The sequence below is a fragment of the Ursus americanus genome, chromosome 3 (assembly GCF_024610735.1).
Source record: "Ursus americanus isolate L20-20 chromosome 3, mUrsAme1.1.p, whole genome shotgun sequence".
Lineage (NCBI taxonomy): Eukaryota > Metazoa > Chordata > Mammalia > Carnivora > Ursidae > Ursus > Ursus americanus.
In genome coordinates this window covers 93,390,576-93,405,693 of record NC_142129.1, presented here as the reverse complement: position 1 = coordinate 93,405,693, position 15,118 = coordinate 93,390,576, and the positions used below count along the sequence as shown (strand labels likewise).

The 15,118-nt window shown below is 61.9% G+C and overlaps 2 protein-coding genes across 3 annotated transcripts; one reads left to right on the top strand and one right to left on the bottom strand.

Annotated features, from left to right (window-relative positions):
* The first annotated feature begins 229 nt into the window (after window positions 1–229).
* PGAM2 (phosphoglycerate mutase 2) lies at window positions 230–2,640 on the top strand. Its single transcript, XM_045793528.2, has 3 exons — window positions 230–726; window positions 846–1,026; window positions 2,435–2,640. The coding sequence occupies exons 1-3, from the start codon at window positions 313–315 to the stop codon at window positions 2,599–2,601; spliced, it is 762 nt and encodes a 253-aa protein (XP_045649484.1). The 5' UTR covers window positions 230–312; the 3' UTR covers window positions 2,602–2,640.
* Window positions 2,641–3,310: 670 nt separating this feature from the next.
* DBNL (drebrin like) lies at window positions 3,311–15,118 on the bottom strand. 2 transcript variants are annotated; one of them, XM_045793526.2, is made up of 13 exons: window positions 14,973–15,118; window positions 10,633–10,688; window positions 9,492–9,604; window positions 8,917–8,991; window positions 7,678–7,824; window positions 6,923–7,000; window positions 6,473–6,627; window positions 6,343–6,391; window positions 6,045–6,135; window positions 5,369–5,464; window positions 5,161–5,273; window positions 4,746–4,842; window positions 3,311–4,356 (listed from the first exon to the last, which is right to left on the bottom strand). In XM_045793526.2, the coding sequence occupies exons 1-13, from the start codon at window positions 15,053–15,055 to the stop codon at window positions 4,217–4,219; spliced, it is 1,293 nt and encodes a 430-aa protein (XP_045649482.1). In that variant the 5' UTR covers window positions 15,056–15,118; the 3' UTR covers window positions 3,311–4,216. The 2 variants fall into 2 exon arrangements, with proteins under 2 accessions (XP_045649482.1, XP_045649483.1); XM_045793527.2 differs by having other exon boundaries at window positions 6,343–6,388.

Sequence of the window (15,118 nt, the reverse complement as noted above, 5' to 3'; positions counted from 1 at the left end):
CGGCTGGGGACTGCTCTGCTGCTGCCAGCCCCACCTCTAGGGCTTGGCTGAGACTCCTACCCTTCTCGCCGGGTCCTGCGTGCAGCCCCACCCAGCCCAGGCGCTGGTGGCTGCCGGGGCTATTTTAAGGCCAGCTCCGGGCCTGCCCTCCCCCCAAGCTTCGCTACTGGCCACCTGCCGCCGCCCGTCCTGCCTGGAATGCTGACTGGCAGTTAGCCGGGGTGGGGGCTGGGGATAGACTGTTATAAAACTGGGTGCACCTGGGAGGCCGCCGTCCCTGCCCACAGCCCACCACGGTCCCCCGGCGCCACCATGGCCACCCACCGCCTCGTGATGGTTCGGCACGGCGAGAGCACCTGGAATCAGGAGAACCGCTTCTGTGGCTGGTTCGACGCCGAGCTGAGCGAGAAGGGGGCCCAGGAGGCCAAGAGGGGCGCCCAGGCCATCAAGGACGCCAAGATGGAGTTCGACATCTGCTACACGTCGGTGCTGAAGCGGGCCATCCACACCCTCTGGACCATCCTGGACGGCACGGACCAGATGTGGCTGCCCGTGGTGCGCACCTGGCGCCTCAACGAGAGGCACTACGGGGGCCTCACAGGCCTCAACAAGGCCGAGACGGCCGCCAAGCATGGGGAGGAGCAGGTGAAGATCTGGAGACGCTCTTTTGACATCCCGCCGCCCCCCATGGATGAGAAGCACCCCTACTACAACTCCATCAGCAAGGTGGGGCTGCTTGGGGCGCCAGGGGATGGGCTGGGCGCAGGGCCTTGAGGATGGCAGCCCTGGCGGGCGGGGGGGTGCTGGCTTTCTGGGGAGGGAACAGCAAGTGTGGACGCCCCCAGGAGCGTCGGTACGCAGGCCTGAAGCCCGGGGAACTGCCCACTTGCGAGAGCCTCAAGGACACCATCGCCCGGGCCCTACCCTTCTGGAACGAGGAGATCGCCCCCCAGATCAAGGCTGGCAAAAGAGTGCTCATCGCCGCCCACGGGAACAGCCTGCGGGGCATCGTCAAACACCTGGAAGGTGAGGCCCAGCCGTGTGGGGGGTGTGGGCGGAGGCAGGTTGGAAGGGGTGGATGGGGCACGTGCCCTTGAACCAGCTGGCCCCCAAATTCTCATCTCAGGTACGTGCCCCTGCCCAGGCAGCTCTGCACACATGAGCACTCGGGATTAGGGTTCAAACTGTGAACTGGGAGGACTGAGAAACCACTTAAAAAAGCCACTTTGCAAAATTTTTGTTTCACTTGTTTATGTACTGGGACATTATATACAATGAGTTTCCTTCTGGAAGGAGATGGTGGGTGGAAACGTCTGCTGCTCTGACCCGGGGCCGGGAGGCCTGGAGCTGGCCTGGCTTCCCGGACACAAGCCTGGGAGAGATGGGAAGGCTGTGCCCAAGGACACACGGGTCCGGGGCCGAGGCGGGGCCATCTGGCTCCAGATCCATTTGCTGTGTGGCCCTGGTCAAGTCACTTCACTTGCTGGGTCTCAACCACCCTCTCTAGGGTCAGGGCGGGGGGCTTGCAAGGCCCAGGGCAGGGCCCTGCCCACGCTCGTCCCCAGCACCCCAGCTTACACCCACGCAAGGAAAAGGTAAGACCAGTCAAGAGGGTGCAGGGGTGGAGCAGTCCTTGCCCCCGGCCTGTAGCTGGGTTCCCACTAGGGAGCCCAGGCCGTGCTCCTCCACCGGGCTCCCTGATACTTCACAGAGCCTCGGCCTTCAAGCTTGTTGGGGTTGTGGAAAGGGGAAGAAGGCTGGTAGGGTGGGGGAGCCCCAAACCCCCTGCTCTGGGCGGGGGGAGGTCAATGGGTAGCTGGCCAGAGCACAGACAGGGGGGCCTCCAAGGCTGGGCCAGCCCCGGTCCACCATCCCCAAGACCCCCTAGCGCCCCTCCTTTCTGGGGGCCGGGTCTGGAAGAGAAGCGGCACTGCCATGTCCCACTGCCTGGAGAACTGGGGGGTGGGGTGTCAGAGCTGCAAAGGTCGAGCTGCTATTCCAGGCCAGGGGCTATAGAGGCCGGCAGGGTCAGGTTTCCCTGGGAAACCTTGCCCTTTCCACCCAGAGCCTCCCCTCCACCCTGGTCACAGGAGGCCCTTCTCGCTGTCCCTCCACCACCAGTTGTCAGGAGCACCCCTGCTCCTCCCGATGGCTAAAATTTAGACCGCTCTAGAAAGCAAACAGAAGAGACCAAGGGCGCGGGTCCGGGTCCCAGGGGCTCCCGGTTGGGGGCACGAGGTTCCCGTTTATCACAGCTATTTCTGCAGGCCCCTCGGTCTCTCACTTCTGGCTCGACCTCCGGGGGCGGGAGGGCTGCTGCCTGACTGGCCCAGCTCTCTGGCCCATAAAGGTCACGGGGCCTGCTGAACATGAGGGCGGGCGGCTGCCTGGCGGACTGGCCGAGGGGACTAAGGACCCTGTTCCCCCCGTCCAGGGATGTCGGACCAGGCCATCATGGAGCTGAACCTGCCCACGGGGATCCCCATCGTGTACGAGCTGGACCAGGCGCTGAAGCCCACCAAGCCCATGCGGTTCCTGGGTGATGAGGAAACCGTGCGGAAGGCCATGGAGGCTGTGGCCGCCCAGGGCAAGGCCAAGTGAAGGGTGGGCTTCTGGCAATAAAGGCCCCACCTTCTACCACCTAGAGTCCAGTGTGGCCCCGGCATGCCTGGCTCCAAGGCCTTGAGCTAGGGGTTCCACAAACCCTGCCCCAGGGCACTCAGCCCCTGCTGCCCACCCCCATGAGGTGTGAGAGCCCCAGGAACCAAGGACAGGAGTCTGTCCCAAAGCCAGGCTATCAGGTAACTTCTAACAGGCCCCCTGTGATGATGCCAAAAACCGAACAGCCCCCTAGTAACCTTGCTTTAGAATCGGGGTGCCCTAGCTCTCCCCAGTGAGCAGGGACTCCAGCGAGGACACCACTTCACGGCCAGCTTCCCTCAGATGGGCTGTCCTCCGCCATCCCTGCAGCTGCACGGTGGGCACGGTGAGGTGGTACCAATCCCCCCCGCCCCGGGCACCCCCATCTGAGGACAAGCCCACCTCGGCCTCAGAGCCTGCAATACGGGACTCCCGGAGCCTCCGTGCTGGGGGGCGGACAGTCAGGGCTGGCGAGAGGCCTGCCTTTGCAGCCTAGGGGACAAGAGGGGCCATCTGCCACCACCCGGGGCCAGTGGCCTTAGTGCAGCCGTCACCCCAGGCTGCTTCTACCTGGCACCTGCCAGAGCACCAGAGGAACGGTACCTGCCCACACGCAGCAGGGGCTGGGCACCTCGGCCCCTCCCAGAACACGGACACGCGACAGGCTGACTTGAGTCACATCTTTACGTTTATGCCTCTCCCAGTGGCCATGGTCGGCCTGAGGTCTGAGGGTGCGTGTGCGCACACACACGTGTCCGCACCACACACCGCGCACACACCGCGCACACACCCGGGAGGGGGTCAGCTTCCACACAGGGGCATTCAGGCCACAACGGGGCAGTTCTCGCTTGGAAAGCAGACACGGGTGGGCCGGGACAAAGAGGGTGAGACAGCGGACATCAGCGGCTCCGGTCCCTCTTCCAGAACGAGAACCGGTGACAGCACACACCGGGGCCGGCGGAACAGGGCGCACCATGGAAGGACACGGGTTCGCTGATCACACACTGGGGGGGGCTCGTCATCCCTGTGCCCATGGCCCATGCTCCGCAGCCCAGGCAGAGGGACAGGGAACTGAGAGCACGGGGGGGGATCCAGAAACATGACCTACTGCTCCCCAAACCGTCACCACCCACTCAGACTTTGGTCCCACACGCTAAGGTCACTGTTCCCGAGGATTACAGACAACTGGAGCCACCACCCTTCAGAGCCAAGAGGAAAGGGAAGAAAAGGCAAACCCCCTGCTCGGACGGCCCCACGCGGCAGCGTCATTCTCCTCAGGCAGAGGCCACCGAGGGGCCGGCCACGGGCAGGGCTTGGCTCCATGTCCTCTGGGGGTTCAAAGGCCAGGCTGGCTGGGAGGGCTGGTTTGGGAATCACGGGGTATTGCTGCATCTAGGGTGACAGGCCAAGCACCCTAGTCTGAGGGAACCCAAGGCCTTGTCTTCTTTGGGGGGTCCCATTCCCGGAGGACTGCCGTGTGGCTCTCGCGCCACGCGCACCACATCCCCGGCAGCAAGGAAAGCACGTGTGGGCGGGGAGGGAAGGACGGCCTCGGTGCGGCCAGCAGCGAGGGTCCTCACTCAATGAGCTCCACGTAGTTGGCAGGAAACATGCCAAAGTGGCCGTCTGGCCCGTAGCCACGCCACCAGCCCTCGTCGATCACCTCGATGCCCGTGATGAGATTCTCGGGGTCGAAGGAGATCTCCGTGTCGTCGGCTGCGGGAGGGGGAGCCGGGGGCTGCACTGGGGCTGCGGGCCTTTCCCGATGCCACTTCCCCCCGACACACCTTCCGGCACGACCTGACTCTGGGCCCCGCACAGCAGCCTGCTTCCTGAGCCTCTGGCCAGGCTCACTGGGGCCCGGTGTGGGGCTCGTACCCACCCCTCTGGTCACGCTTTCGGGCTCTAGCACAACACTGGCAACTGGGATTCACGCCCACAGATGCTGGGTAGCTGCCCAGAGTGGATGGGAAGGCCTGGCCTGTGTATGTGCAGGGCGTCCACCCCACCCTCCCCTCACCCTCCCGTCCCCCCACAGAAGCCTCCGATGCCTGCCTCCTGACGGGGGGCCCTGCAGTGTGAGTGGCCGGGCCGCCGCACATTACCTGCCTGGTAGTCGTACAGGGCCCGGGCACAGAGCCCTTTGCCGCTCAGCCCCGGGTAGTGGTCCACATGCTCAGAGCCGGCCTCTTGCTGCTGCACCTGTCCCCGCATGGAAAGAAGAGAACCCTGGGGTCCTCGTTCCAGGCTCTCAACAGGCCTGGGGTAAGGGGCACAGCACACAGAGGGCAAGGGCTGCTGCCATCCCACTGCCCCCACGGTCTTCCCCCCCCCCCAGGACCTCCCGCCCCGCAGAGAAGTGCCAGACAGCGTGTTCCACGGGGCTGCTCCAACGTCCCACGAGAGAATCTACAGGTAGCAAGCCGTCGGAAAGTCAGGCATCCCATGACTGGCATGGGTGAGGAGGGTGTTTCTGGGCACGGGCCCCTTCCCAGCCACGCCCTGCTGCAGGGAACCCACCATCGGGGGCTCCTCATAGAGCGTCTCTTGCTCTGGGGGCTCCTCGTACACAGCCTCCTCTTCGGCCTCAGCCGGACACGGCGGGGTGCTGGGTACCGGCTCCTCACGGACATCTGCACGGGAGGGTGCAGTGCACCCTGAGCGGACACCCTCCTTCCCCTCCCGCACTCCCACCCCCAGCCCCCCGCGGGGTGGCCAAACGCCTTGCCTGCCCTGGGCCTCGAGGAGGCCTGGGTGGGCTCTGTGCTGCGGTGCGTCTCTGGCTGGGTGAGCTGTCTCTGCAGGAACGGGCTCCTCAGCTTGCCTGCAAACAAAGGTAAACACACCAGCGCTGGACGAGGGCAGACGAGCCGCGTCCACGGTTTCTGTACCCTGCACTGCCTGGGAGTGGACCTGTCCCGGGACAGTGGCTGTCACACAGAGGGAGGGGGAAGGGAGGACGGGGGACACGCAGCCGCTGCAGAAACACATGACACACACACTGTACGCTTCGAGCAGCCCCCTAGCGTGGGAGAGCTGACGGCGGTGCCTGTCCTGTGTCCTCGGGGGCCAGAGAGGTGAGTGACAGAGGCTCCGGGGCCCAGCCATCACGTGCAAGCTGCACCAAGGGTTAATGGGGCCGGGCTGGAGGGTCTCCCCTCTGAAGTCACACGTGGCCCTTCCTTTCCCGGTCTCTGCAGGATGAGGCCACGGGCAGGAAAGGAACACCTGAGGCCCAGGCTCCCCTCCCAGAAGCCACCCTTAGGAGCACAGGCTCTCCTCGCTCACTCGCCTCTGTCACCTTCTGACACATCTGTCGCTACCTCTGGGGACCCTGCACTGGGACCCCAGGCTCCCCCTCAGCCTGCCCCTGCCTCGTGGCTAGACCCGGAGGGAAGACTCACCGGGCTGGGGGCTAGAGATGGATGTGGTGGACATGGCCCTCTCCTTCTGCTTGAAAATCTCGCGCGGATGTGCGGGCTGACTGCCGGGCTCCTAGAGGGGTGCGCGTGCATCTGGCCGTGAGGAGGGGCGCACGACCCTCATCCAGGACCGGGCTGAGGTCCATGCTGGCCGCTTCTGCCCTTCACTGTCCTCTCCACTGCCACATCCGGTGCACCCAGATGTCCCAGGTTCCACTGAACCCCCCCCCCCAGCATCACTGCAACAGACACTCCGGGGGTGGGAGCACCCAAGTCTCACCTGCTCCTCTCTGCTCCTTGAAATCACTTCCTGCTGCTCACTCTTCCTGCTGGGATGGGCAGAGGGACGAGCTGCAGCCCAGCCGCAGCCCACTCGGGACCCGCCCTCCACCTTAATTCTGGAGCCTCACCTCTGGGGTCCGGCCTCACTGCCCTGCTCCTCCCGATAGCGCTGCTCCCGGCGGGCGGCCTCACGCAGCTCCCGCTCCCGGCGCTCCTGCTCCAGCCGCTGCCGCTCCTCCTCCGCCCGCCGCTTCTCCTCCAGCCTGCGGTTCTCCTCCTCCTTCTGCAGGGAGCGCCGGGCCTGTCTGCCCCACTCTGCACGGGCACCGCAGGCCAGCCGGGCCTGCCCTGCCCCCCCCACGCCACCCAGACATCCGCTCAAGTGCCGCCTGGAAGGGCCACCACCGGCCTTGTGACCCAACCCCGCTTGGCCTTTGCTTACGCGCAGGCGCTAATGAGAACACACGTTCTGTGAGTTTATCGTGAGAACCGAGGCACGGCCAGGAAGGCACTGTGGCACCTGGCACGCGCCATCTCCGGGAGACGCAGCTGTGCTCGATGCACCTGGCAGCACTCACCTCTGCTTTGGCCCAGAAGCTATCTTTGCCAACCCTTTTGATCTCAGATATGGCGTTGGTCTTCTGGTACACGGAGCCCTGCGGAGGACAGAGGCTCACTATGGGGCCGCCCTCGGGAGCGCAGGACACAAGCAAGCCACGAGGACAGCGGCCGGCAGAGGCGGCAGCACTTGGCCTGGGGCCTCTTCAGGAGACCAGCAAGCAGCAAGACGGCCTGAGGGTCCTGGAAACCGCCATGCAACGCCGAGGGGGTCTCTGGCTGCACCAGGCCCCTGTGGATGGAAGCCTGTCCACCAGCCTGAGAGAGCTGATCACCAGCAGTGTCCAGAGACTCTCCACATACCCCAGCCATGCCTCGGGGAACTGGGCTCCCCAGAACTGGGGTGTCTGGTGTCCGCCCCTGACTGGGAGGGGCCTGCCCATCCCCCACCTCCAGTTCCTCTATGGCGCCCACCATCTGAGACTGTGCAGGACACGCTGGTGTCGTGGCCTCGTGACTGGGCTGTCCCCGGAGTGTAAGAAGCTCCTAACAGCCAGTGGAGCCACCAGGCAGGGTGGGGGGCTTGTTCCTCATGGCCAATTGCACCTGCCCCACAGGGGGTGGCTCCGGCTTCCATGCAGCACGGGGTCACTGTCTGCACCCTGATCTGGCTCAGGGACTGGAAGCCAGGCAGGCAGGAGCCCAGCCCCATGAGGGAGAAACCAGCCCATCTGCCGCTCCCGGCCTGCCACCCTCGGGCCCAGGCAGCACTCACCACGGGGGCCTGGGGGCCCGTGTCCTGGAAACGGCCACTCTCCTTGTGGAAGGCGTAGTTGGCACCGGAGGCTCTGGCCACCTTCTGCATGATGCACTCGGGCTCCACGTCCTCCTCGGCCCTCGCATTGATGGTCACGTGGGCCCCCTGCGGCAGGACAGCACTTAGGCGATGAAACTCCAGGAGAGGACAGGATGCACGCCTCAGTGCGGACAAGTGCTGCCCAGGGCTCGAGGCCAGGAGACCCCTCTGGGAACCAAGGCACACTCTCCTCAAGGCTGACAACCCGCCTTGAGGCAAGCACACTGCACTCGTCCCAGCACGGGCACGGGGCCCCCGCCTACAGCTCGTTCTGAGGGGCCGGATGTCCGCTGCCACAGGCCCAGGCACCAGAGAGCTCCTTTCTAAGAAGGATCTGGAAACACATTTTCTACAAAAAGCAAACTACCGATTTCTTCTTCTTTTAAAAATGTTAAGTTTTATTTATTCAAGTATCTACACACCCAAGCTGGGGCTTGAACTCAGAACCCCGAGATCAAGAGTTGCCTGCTCCTCCCATTGAGCCAGCCGGGTGCCCCAGCCACCAATTTCTTCCTGAGAAGTCAGACCCATGACCTCACTCACTGTTAGTAAAACCCAACGAGTTTGGGATCCTCTTTCAGCTCCTAGATGGAGAAACTGAGGCGTATCTGAAGCAGTGTTGGCTGACTAGAAATCAAAGTCCTAAGTCTCTTTCCCAGGAACCAGAGATACACAAAGTTACCTGACAAGTAAACAAATATTTGTGGACCTAACTGAGGTTCCACTGTGAGGACTGATGTTAATACACGCAAAGGTGGGCTGGAAAGGAACGCATACGGGAACGGGCACGCTGAGGGCTGGGCACACGCAACTCTCCCTCGCCTCTAGATCCTGACAACACGGCTGAATAAACCCTCACAAAACCAACAGAAGCCAAGGCCTAGCCTTGCCCCAGGACTAGCTGCAGACAACCCTCCCCGTGCTTGAAAAGGACACAGTCATCCATCCTTCCTCCCTGTGGAGGCCGGCTTGCTGGTGACTCTGGCCGCAGTGTGGCCTCCCAGGCGCTCGCTGAGCAAGACACAGCAGCCTCTGCTCACACCCTCAAGTCCAGAGAGAGAACTGGGGTGTGGACACACTTCCAGCTCCGGCTGCGGCTGCTGCTCGCGCTCGCCCAGGAACCTTGTGAGGCCCTGGGGGGTGGGGGGCAGCCCTCACCTTCAGAAAGCTGGCCATGGTGCTGACGTGGTTGGCGCATGCTCCCTTCCGCACATCGTTCACCCCCTCGCCTGTCTGCAACACAACACATCCAGTGTGACCCACCAACCCCCCCAAAGCCACTGCTCTCCCTGGGGGCCCAGCAGAGGGAAAACTGCGACCCTAAAGCAGAGGATAAAGCGAGCCCCACACCTCCACTGGGTGGGGGCTGGGAACTTCCTAGTCCTCCCCAGGGGTCCTGTGCTCTCTGAGCCTTCTCCAGGCCCTCTGCTCCCTGAGGACCACTACTCTGAAGGGGACAGAGGCAAGGGTGTCCTGCAACTGCACTCTATTCTGTCAGAATGCTTCTGGGCTGGGGGGGGGGGGTGGAGGGTGGGATTCTGCGCTGGCAAGGCCCCACTGTCCTTCGGGCCACAAGGACTTCACCCACTCTTCTGTTCATTCACCACCTCCGAGCTGCCCTGAAGGCAAGTCCTCCTCTGTTCCAATCACAGAAGGCAAAGGAGGAAAGAAGGAAAGGCAGTTCTTCTGGGTCACGCCTAGATGGGAACTCAGAGCCCCCCAGTTCTACGTACCCAGTTGATGAGGACAAACTTGGGCAGGCCGGAGTTGGGGTCCTTCACCCTGCAGAAGGCGTACATCACCTTCCCGCTGTTGAGCTCCTCCACCATCTCCTCCAGGCCCCCCTCTGCAGCAGGCACAGGGAGGGTCAGCAGGCCCGGCAGCTGCTGCCGGCCCTGGCACAGTGCCCACCAGGAAAGGAGACCCAACCTGCCTCTGAGCCAGGGTTCTCAGTGCCACCTGCACCGGAATCAGATTCCTGGTCCTGCCCCTACTAAGCAGACTTATAGGAGCTGGGGGGGGGGGAGCCCAAGGATCTGCATCTGTGACAAGGACCTCAGGGGATGGTTTCCACACCCCAGTTTAAAAACCATTCCTAGAAAACCCACAGGGAGTTTCAGAATTAAAAAATGTAATTTCTGCTACAAATTAGGCATCAGGCTTCCAAATGGATGGTCTCTGTAACAGCCTGCCTGCTGCGTGGACCCCACAAAGGGCCCTGAGCAGATGGGAATGTCCTGCAGTCATGCTCGGGCTCAGCTCTTAGACCCACCCCATAAAGATAAGGGAGTGACGGGGGCCCGGAAGCGGGCCCCTTCAGCCATTCTCCCGACACGGAGGTTGTGGTTATCAAACCCAAACCCTCCCAGGCTGCGAGGACCCGGGTCCAGTATCTTAGCTGTAGGGCTGCACAGATGCAGGGCAGTGCCGACCCCCGCCCCGGGCATTCACAGCAGAGCCCTGAGTACCACTGGGGGTGGCGCCTGAGGCATCGCAGGGTGCACGAGACCCCGGCCAGCTACGGTCCTCCGAAAAAGATGACCAGCAGGGAGCAGGGCTCACGAGGGAGCGGCCTTCTAGAACAGATGGCCAGAACCACTCTGTGGCAAGCGGAAAATGCACGGGTGAGTGTATGCTGAGTAACCAGGCGATGTGTGGCTCCCCGACACTGATGCTACCGTGGGGAGGTTCACGGCAGTCTCACCACACGAGGGGACACCTGTGTGCCTCCGGCTCCTTCTGTTCGCCGTGACAGCTGAAATGCCGGCCACCAGGAAGCACTGATGGCTACAACATTCTCCCTCCCCCACACCTGCTTCCTGATGCCTCCCACCCCCTACCAGCCCACTCGTGTCCTCACTGGGTCGTACTCACCCCCAGTGCCGGCCACACGGATGTCATTGCTGTTCCCCTCGTAGGTAAAGAGAGCCCTGAAACAAAACACAAACAAGCTCTGTGGCCAGCGTTCTGGGGGTCGCTGCCCTCACCGCACCGACCACGAGTGGAACGTGGCAGCCACGCGGGCCCCCCTCTGACCCACGAGGCAGGAGCTCAGCAGGGCTCCCAGAGCTGTGGCCTTCTCAGTTCTTATGCACAGCGGCTTCTCCTGAGCCTCTGTCTACTTTGAGAAAAACTAAGCTGTGAAGTTTGTTGGTTTGGCTCCACGTCCAATGTGGGCTGGAACTTACCACCCCAAGATCAAGAGTCGCACGCTCTACTGACTGAGCCAGCTGGGCTCCCCAGAGCTGGAAAGTTCTATAAACGCAATTTTCTACACCTTCCTGAACCCAAAGCACCCCAGGAGGAGCAGGAAGCCCCGTGTGCATATCAGGCGCCTGGGAAGGCCGCCCAATGCCCTCGTGCACGTCTGCTCTGCCTTCCGAAAGCCTGAGGGGTTGGTGGAGCAGGTCTCTCTGGGCTTGAGACTCTTCTGGAAAACCCAGAAGCCACACGGGCCATGACTCAGCATGAAGTCAGGCTCCTCACAGGACAGATTCCTTGGTCAGGCAAAATTCTCTTTCTGGAGGAGCCCTAAGTCTCCACAGGTGACCCTGGGCTGCCCCTTTCTTTTCCCGTGAGACTAATTATTCCTAAGAACTCTGGGAAGGATTCCTGCTTATGAACTTGAGCCCCAGAGGAGTTGAGGAAATATGGCAAATTTTATTATATCTGGAGCATGGAAAGTCCCTTGCCAGAGCGGAGGTTACCCATGGAGAACAGTCTGGAAAAGGTGGCTTATCTGCACAGTCCACACGGAGCCCAACCATCAACACCAACTCTGCCGCAGTTCAGCCCTAGGCAGTGCTGGCAGACCACGGGGTAGGGGTGCTGACCCAGCAGACAGCAAGTCCAAGGCAGAACCCGGACTAGCAGGCCATCCCCCATGCTCTGAGCACAGGCCTGCCAAGGACAGCCAGATAGGGGCTGCCGAGTAAGGGTGCAACAGGAACCGGGATGCCTGGCTGGCTCAGTTGGTGGAGTGTGCGACTCTTGATCTCAGGGTTGTGGGTTCGAGCCCCACTCTGGGTATAGAGATCACTTAAAAATGAAATCTGGGGGGAAAAAAAAAAAGAATCTGACAGGAACCAAATCAGCCTCCCCTCAGCTTCCCCAGGGCCTTGCTAAGGCCACCAGGCAGAGATGCCTAGCCTGAGAAAGTCAGGAGAAAGGAGACCCAGGCCCCGAGGGTCTGGGCGGCATGGAGGACAGGCCTCCGAGGAGGAGAGACACTAAAAGGAACACGCAGTCAAACAGGGAAAAGAACATGGGAGTTGGCGGATGTCCAGACTGGTGGCCAGGGTCCTGGTCAGCCCTCCTCCCGGAGGAAAGAAGCCCACACATCTCAAAGCCACTGAGCCCTGGCTGCAGAAGACGGGGACACTAGACAAGCAGCAGGAAGCAGAGACTGCTTCCAAGAAGGGACCTGACAGCTAGTTAAGAGCCAAGCTCCATGCCTGCCGCCTGCCCTCCAACTTCACTCCCCTCCACCCCGGGCTCCAGCATAAGCCACCTTCTTACATGTTCCCAGTTCAGAGGCTCATTCCTCCCATCCTTCTTTCAAATCACCGTGGAAGAGAGGTGTATTGGCCTGGGCACAGCACACAGAGTGTGCCACACTGAGCGTCTTGTAACGCAATCATCCCTTCCAAACACACGTATTGAGAACCTACTCCTTGCTGCTCATGGGCAGAAGCTTCCAATCAATCCCCAGACACCCTGACCAGTGAACTTACTTTCTAATGGGAGACAAAAAAGAAACACACCAATACTAATGTCCTGTCAGGTAGTGAAGTGGGTGCGGGAGATAAGCAAACGTGCCTCAATCTAGAACAATCTGGGGAACCAGGACAAACACCTGTGCTGGAGAGCTGACGTGCCTGCTCCCCGCCCCACCTGGCTTCAGGGCCCAGCCCGATGCCACCCACTCTGCCTGTGAAATCTTGCATGACCCACCAAACCGGAGACCACCTCCTCTTGCCGGTATCCTCTACCACATCTTCTGTACCCTTCTCAGGTCACTGTGCATCCGGGCGCTGACGGCACCGGGGACAGAGACAGAGCCCAGCCCTCCGGTGAAGGGAACGGTGCCAGGAAAACCAGCGAAGGTGTCTGGCACATGTCTGGGGAAAGTCACACAAGGAGCCAGGAGTCGAGGAAGGCCTCTCCAAGAAGGCAGTGTCAGAGCTGAGAAGTGTGGGGAGCCCCCCGGGACAATGTGGAAGGCGCTCTAGAATGGGGAAGCAGCAAGAGCAAGGGCTCTGAGGAGGAAGCAGCTCGCAAGTTTGAGGAAGAGAAAGACGGCCACCGTGGTGGCAAACAGGTGTGGCCCCAGTGTGGTAAGTGGGAGGGGTGGCGGGAGGGGTTCAGGAGCTGGCCATACAGGGCCTAGCAGCCGAGGTGAGGTGTCTGGGCTTTATTTAATGTGAAACAGGAAGCTGCTGAAGTTTAAGCACAGAAGTGACATGGCCCAGATACTTGTTCAGCTAATGAGTGGGGACCCGCCACACATTATCTGTTGAGATGCTTAATGCCTGTGACAGTGAGAGCAGAAGCCGGGGGTTTGTGCCCGAGTGGTACGATCTGGAGAGCTGCCAGACGGGTGGGCTCGGAGGCAGGGGAGGGGAAAGAGGCTCAGCACCCTTATGAGGGACGGAGAGAAGCTGGGCTGCCTAAGTTTCAGACCAGGGTGGTAGCATACAGCGCTGAGAAGAAGCCTGAGGAAAAGCTAGAAACACAGGAGGCCTGAGCTGCCAGCTGGGCAGTGAGACATCATCCCCAAACCAGTGGTGCCCCCTGAGGAGGAGGAGACCTGAAGGAAGTCTCGCAGGCACGCCAGAAAAGGCTACAGCAGATACTCAAGAGCACATAAAATAGCAACACCCTAACTGAGCAGGACTGGAGAGGGGCAGAGATGCTGCCAGCTCAAAGGCAGGTGGCCACAGGTGGACATGAAATGGGGCACTCAGCATGGTGACCCCATCAGCAGCGTTTGGAGTAACGGCCCTCTGAGAACAGGAGAGAGGTGGGGTGGGGGGTTGGCATCCAGAAACTCTTAGAAAAATACGTGCCTGAAGTGTGGCAGAGAAATTCCACCGGTTACCAGACACCTTTCCTAACTACTTAGGTGTGTTCCGAGCAGAGGAGCTGCTTGCCTCCCCCGTAACACTGCGCACAAGTCCCATCAGGGTCAACAGTGTCCCAGGCACGAGAGGAGTCTGCACACCCAGGCAGCAGGTGCTCTGAAGCTGTTCCCCAAAAGGCCCAGGGCTGAAGGAAAGGCTAGCACATCCTCACTGCACAACAGTACACAGTATGATGGCCCCAGGGACAGCTGCGAGCACCAGGGCGTGGAGACCAGCCAGGCACAACAGCACAGTCGCCCTGAGAGCGGCCTGCCCCTGCCATGGGAAGAGGCTCCTCACAGCCGGTCACCTTAGTTCATCATACTCAGCGTATTTCTTAGGACTGGAAGTGCTCAAAACTGGTCAGTGAAAACAACTTAAGTAAACGGGAGAGCGACCATGCAAAACAAGCAGAGGGCTGACCCTGGGCGTGGGCTGCCCAGGGCTATCCCAGAGAGGTCAGACCCGGCTTCCAGAGTTAGAAAGTCCCATCAAGTGCACGAGGAGAACTACACACTGACGGCCTAGTGGAAGGTGTCATGGGGAGACGGAGGGATGATGGGGTCTTTCTCCAAGTAGGTAGCCAGCATCGCTGTTTCATTCGTCTCCGCCTGGCTCACGTAAGAAAGGGTATTCTTGGAGAGAGGGAGACTTTGAAATTCACATTCCCAGAAACCCAGAGACCCAAACCCCTGACCTCCTGGTCTGCCGTCTGTGGGGCAGGGCTCCCGTTCCCGGGCGGGGTCCGGGACGTTCAGAGGCCCCTGCCTGAATGCAGCGCTGGGAAGACCCCGGGCTTGGCTTCCGCTCCCTCAGAGCGTCCTCCGCCGTGCGGGGAGCCCCTTTGTCCAGGGAAGTCCCCGGGCAGGGAAGGAGAACCTGGAGGAGCCACCGAGCCCAGCCAGCCGCACAATCCAACATGGAGGCCGGTGGAGAGGCGGAGCCGGGGCGCCGCGGGCCCCCCACGCACGGCGGGGCTGCGGGAACAGCAGCTCGCGGGGCGCGAGGGGCGCAGCTGTGGGGTGAGCGGGGAGCCCCCGGTCCCCCCTCCCGCCCAGGCCCGCCCCCCGCCCCGCCCGTTCTGGCGCCCACCAGTCAGTCGGGGACTTCTCCGTTACCACCCGCACGTAGGCCTCCTGCAGCGCAGGCCCGTTCCGGCTCAGGTTCGCAGCCATGACCGACCCAGCAGTCGCGGAGCCGCCACCAGCACTGCCGCCGCCGCCGCCGCCGCTTCCGGG

Coding starts and splice junctions, on each gene's coding strand:
- DBNL (XM_045793526.2), bottom strand. CDS start 15,055: ATGGCTGCGAACCTGAGCCGGAACGGGCCTGCGCTGCAGGAGGCCTAC. Junction 6,392..6,472: donor AGTGAGGCCGGACCCCAGAG/GTGAGGCTCCAG, acceptor TGCCCATCCCAG/CAGGAAGAGTGAGCAGCAGG. Junction 5,465..6,044: donor CATCTCTAGCCCCCAGCCCG/GTGAGTCTTCCC, acceptor CTTTGTTTGCAG/GCAAGCTGAGGAGCCCGTTC.
- PGAM2 (XM_045793528.2), top strand. CDS start 313: ATGGCCACCCACCGCCTCGTGATGGTTCGGCACGGCGAGAGCACCTGG. Junction 727..845: donor ACTACAACTCCATCAGCAAG/GTGGGGCTGCTT, acceptor GGACGCCCCCAG/GAGCGTCGGTACGCAGGCCT. Junction 1,027..2,434: donor CATCGTCAAACACCTGGAAG/GTGAGGCCCAGC, acceptor CCCCCCGTCCAG/GGATGTCGGACCAGGCCATC.